At 43.8% G+C, this 4,422-nt stretch overlaps 1 protein-coding gene across 1 annotated transcript in view; it reads right to left on the reverse strand.

The window, feature by feature from the left end:
• Positions 1-3,451: 3,451 nt before the first annotated feature.
• Dhx57 (DEAH (Asp-Glu-Ala-Asp/His) box polypeptide 57) overlaps positions 3,452-4,422 on the reverse strand; it is a 62,175-nt gene continuing 61,204 nt past the window's right edge. The window contains exon 24 of the mRNA XM_005390897.2: positions 3,452-4,092. Within this exon, the coding sequence (XP_005390954.1) occupies positions 3,949-4,092 (144 nt within the window). The 3' untranslated portion in view covers positions 3,452-3,948. The remainder of the gene's footprint in view (positions 4,093-4,422) is intronic.

Consider the following 4,422-nt stretch of genomic DNA (forward strand, 5'->3'; position numbering starts at 1 on the left):
CCACCACACCAGGCTTTCAATTCCTGGTAAAACAAAAACAAAGTAAAACTCAGCAACTACGTGATCTCTGGTGAGGAACTTCTTTGCAGTCTTCATACCTAACAGAGTACTGTATTTGTTATAGTTCATCTCAATGGGCAAATAAAGTTGTATTTGAAAGGTTAACAGTCATTGTTACCATACATTTGAAACCAAGGATGGAATGAAGAAAACTTACTCAAAGTGCGATCTCAGGATACAAGTGAGAGTTTTAGGCTGCTGGTCTGTAATTATTGTAGAAGAAAACCAGCCATGGGTAATCTCTATACACTATAGTATGAATTCATTCAACATGGAAGGAAAATGAACTATTTCAGGTAATTTTCAGTAAAACCTAGGATTTTTTTGTTTGTTTTTTTCTGGTACCGGGAATCAAACTCATGACCTTACGCTTGCCAGGCAGGCGCTGTGCCACTGAGCTAAATCCCCAGCCCCAAACCTAGGATAGAGATAGCCATAACTGCATTCTTTTGCATACAGAAATAATAAATCTGTTTGAGGCGCCTTTTTAGAAAATGTCAAATTACCCAGTATTATATTTATGAATATTGTGTTTATGTCAAGATCCTCACTTTATTTTTTTGTTTGTTTTGTTTTCTGGTAATGGGAATTGAACTCACAACCTCAGGTTTGCCAGGCAGGAGCTGTGCCGCTGAGCTAAATCCCCAGCCCCAAGATCATCACTTTAAACACTGATCCTAGTTGGTAGTTGTGGGTCTGGGCTCCTTACGGCCATTACTTAAAAGTTACTTTTCACACAAAAATGTTACAGTGCTCATTGTCGCCATCTTTCTCCTACAAAGTTGAGAGAGATGAGAAAGACTGATTTGAAGCCATCCATTGTCTTCACTGTCTCACTGGGGCCCTGGCCTGGATTACCCACTCCATTAACTGGCTTAAAACTGACCGGCTCAGGAACAGGTCAGGCACAAATGCAGCAAAGATATTGCAGAGGCCAAAATGTCAGTGGGGAACTGTTCCTACGTATGTGGGTTGCTACCCTGTTTTTTGTTTTTGGCTTTTTTTCCCCTCCAGTAGTAGATTATTCATTTGTTTGTTTGTTTATTTTAGACAGGGTCTCACTATGTAGCTTAAGATGCCCTTGAATTTGGGGCAATCTTCCTACCTCAGCCTCCTGAGTGCTGGGATTACAGGTATGGGCCACCATGCCCAGCTCCAGTACTGGATTTTGGGGCTAGGGATTTAGCTCAGTGGCACGGCGCCTGCCCAGCAAGCGCAAGGTCGTGAGTTCAATCCCTGGTACCAGGAAAAAAAAAAAAAAAAAAAAATCCAGTACTGGATTTTGAACCCAAGCCTTTTTTACTTTTTTTTTTCTTTGTTTTTCTTCCAGTACCAGGAATTGAACTCATGACCTCGCACTTGCCAGGCACCAGTGCTTTGCCACTGAGCTAAATCCCCAGCCCCCTTTTTTACTTTCTGAGACAGGGTCTTACTAAGTCTTTAAGTTGCTCAGCCTGGGCTCAAACTTAGGATCCTCCCGCCTCTGTCTGTCCTGTATCTTTCGCATTGATCCCACTCATTCCTGATGGCTCACATAAAGGGTGAGTGACTGTCCAGAATAAGTTTTTCCAGCTCAGCATGAGGGTGCATGCCTGTAATCCCCAGCTGCTCAGAGTGTAAGGTGGGAGGATCCCAAATTCAAGGCCAGCCAGGGCACTTTAGGGAGACACTGTCTCAAAAAATAAAGCCAAGTGTAGCGGCCCTAATAGGGCTGGAGATGTAGCTCAACGTAAAGGCCCCAAGTTCAATCCCCAGTACTACACACACACAAAATTTTTGAGATGTGTTATGTACATTACCAACTGCCCACATTGAATGTAATCATTAGGTACTGGAAACACGCACTAATAAATGTAAGAATTACAAAATAGTAAAAGCCTGGGGCTGTGGTTCAGTTCAGTGTGACTAAACCTTGGGTTTAGTCCCCAATACCCCCCAAGACAAACATTTTTCTGCTCTTTGATAATACAAATTATTATGAAGACAGCTGAGTTTAAAGCCGTTTAAGGATTAGTGATTGGCAACAAAGCCTAGGACCAAATTCTGACAGATGAGTGATAATTTGGAAAACAGGAAGAAGTCTCCATGTCAATGACTCATCATCGTTAGCTGTTCACCCCGATGCACAATTTCCCATGTATAAGACCAAACGATGGGGAGGAAGCCCACCACCCTGGGACAGTCTGAATTTAAGGGACAAAACTGTATGAGCTGTTTCTTTGTGCTCTGCACTGTGCGTTCTCAATCACTGACAGTCATGGCCAACATTAACCATCTACTGACTTTTAATTTTTGTCATAATTTGACTGTTGGACTTTGGTTTTCCAGGTGGTGGTCTGCTTACTTGGTACCTTTTCCCCTAACTTTTTCACCCTGGCATACCTATGAAATAACAGCATTTGCATTTGGAGGCGGCTGGAAGTGAGCAGCCTAAGAACTGGCTTCCTCCGGATGGACAGTTTTATTTCAACTCCCTCGCCGCCGTATGGGCTGCTGTGGACTGGACTTGTGTTCACATCCGCTGGTCCACTTGGGCAGGTGGCTCTTGCTAGGGCAGCGGGAGCTCCGATATAGCAGCACAAAGAGTCAGCACTTGTTCTAAAAAATGTTTTCTGAGAGCTAATGCAGTGTTCATTTCTTCTAAGAGCCCCAGCCGATCCTGCTTCCTGGCGTGGGCCTTATTTCAATAGCAAGTGAGCGCTTGGGTCTGTGGGTACTGCACACATGGGTGCTTTTATATGCCGAGTGGTGACATGAATTAATCCGTACACAATACTGCTTAGAGTCTGTGCTCTTCAAATGCCCTGAGGGTTAAGCGCTCCACATGATGATCCTTTTAGGCAGCCTAGGAGATTTCCTGAAATCATTACTAAAATAATACCTTGAAAAGTAAACATCTTTCACTGAGGTGGTTTTGATTAGTTTGAATTCTACTTATAGTGTGAACTCTGCAGTGATTGTGCTAAGGTCTGACAATACTGTTTCCACTCAGCTCTTTGGGATCCTTCGTGGCCGCACTGAAAAATGGCTCGGAAAACTGCAAATGTGTTTGTTTTTCAAAATGCTAGTGCTGAACCTAAGTGGTGGCTGAAAATAAGCAACTGACCTAGGATGTAACCTCAGCTACTTGGGAGGCAGAGGCAGGAGGATCGAAAGTTTGAGGCCAGCCTGGGCAATTTATTTTTTATTTTTTTGTCTTTTTGAGATAGGGTCTCACTATGCAGTTCAGGCTGGCCTTGAGCTCACTTGGTAGTCCAGGGTGGTCTTGAACTTGCAACGATCCTCCTGCCTCAGCCTCCTGAGTGCTGGGATTACAGGTGTGTACCACCACACCCAGCTTAAATTTGTTTTTTAAACTGACTTTTAATGAGTACAAAAAAAAGAGAAAACCTTCACAAATCAAGTTTATTCAATAGCCAGCAGCCTAAAATGAAATTTATTTTTCTTATCCACATAATTTTATTTTTGTTTTTCCTTCTCTGTTGTAACTTCTCTCAACTGAATTTTTATTATGACAGGAAAAAAACCACAACTATTTCTCCTCGTGCCTGATACAAAAACAGGAGAAAAGATACACAGATTATGTATATACATACGTCATAAAAGGCAGGAGAAAAAGAATACATAGGTTAAAACATTTATATTAAACATTCACTTTTGTGTCAGCAGGTGAACCTCCTTTGCTCCTGGGCAGGTGAAAGACAGGCAAGGAGGCCTTCCAACCCTCACCACTGACTGAATTGTGCTGGGAGTGCTGCCCGTCAGGGTGTGGCCAGCCCCAGCCCAGACTTTCATCTGAGGTGGTCTGAGGTGGTCTGAGGTGGTCTGAGGTAGAAGCGCCACTGTAGCTTCGCAGGTGAGTAGCAAGCACTCCCCTCGGGTGAGTCTTTATTGTGTGGAGACAAGTTTCACGATTGTGCTGATGATCCGGGAACCTCGAGGACAGGTGCACAGGTCTATGCTTGGGTTTTTAATTTTATCCTGGAGGAGCTGGTCAAGTTCGCAGCGAAGTTCCTTTACTAATTCAGCCACCTACGATGCAAGGTGCAACAGAACAGTGCTTGGAGCAACATGGGAAGATGGTTTATCGGAGCGAAGGCCACACTTATAATTACCGTACTTAGATTCTGGTACGTGCTGAGGATGGAGCCTAGGCTCTTGCACACGCCAGCCAAGTACTGCAGCCCTGAGCTGTGGGCCTCGCTTTCACTTTTTTTCCCAGTACTGAGGATTGAATCCTGGGCCACATCCCCAGTGCTTTTTTTATTTTGTTTATTTTGAGACAAGGCTCACTAAATTGCCCAGGGTTGGCAATCCTCCTGCCTCAACCTTCCTGAATGTTGTGATAATAGGCGTGTGCCA

Source organism: Chinchilla lanigera, unplaced genomic scaffold, assembly GCF_000276665.1.
Source record: "Chinchilla lanigera isolate Chin_1 unplaced genomic scaffold, ChiLan1.0 scaffold00040, whole genome shotgun sequence".
In the NCBI taxonomy this organism is placed as follows: Eukaryota; Metazoa; Chordata; class Mammalia; order Rodentia; family Chinchillidae; genus Chinchilla; species Chinchilla lanigera.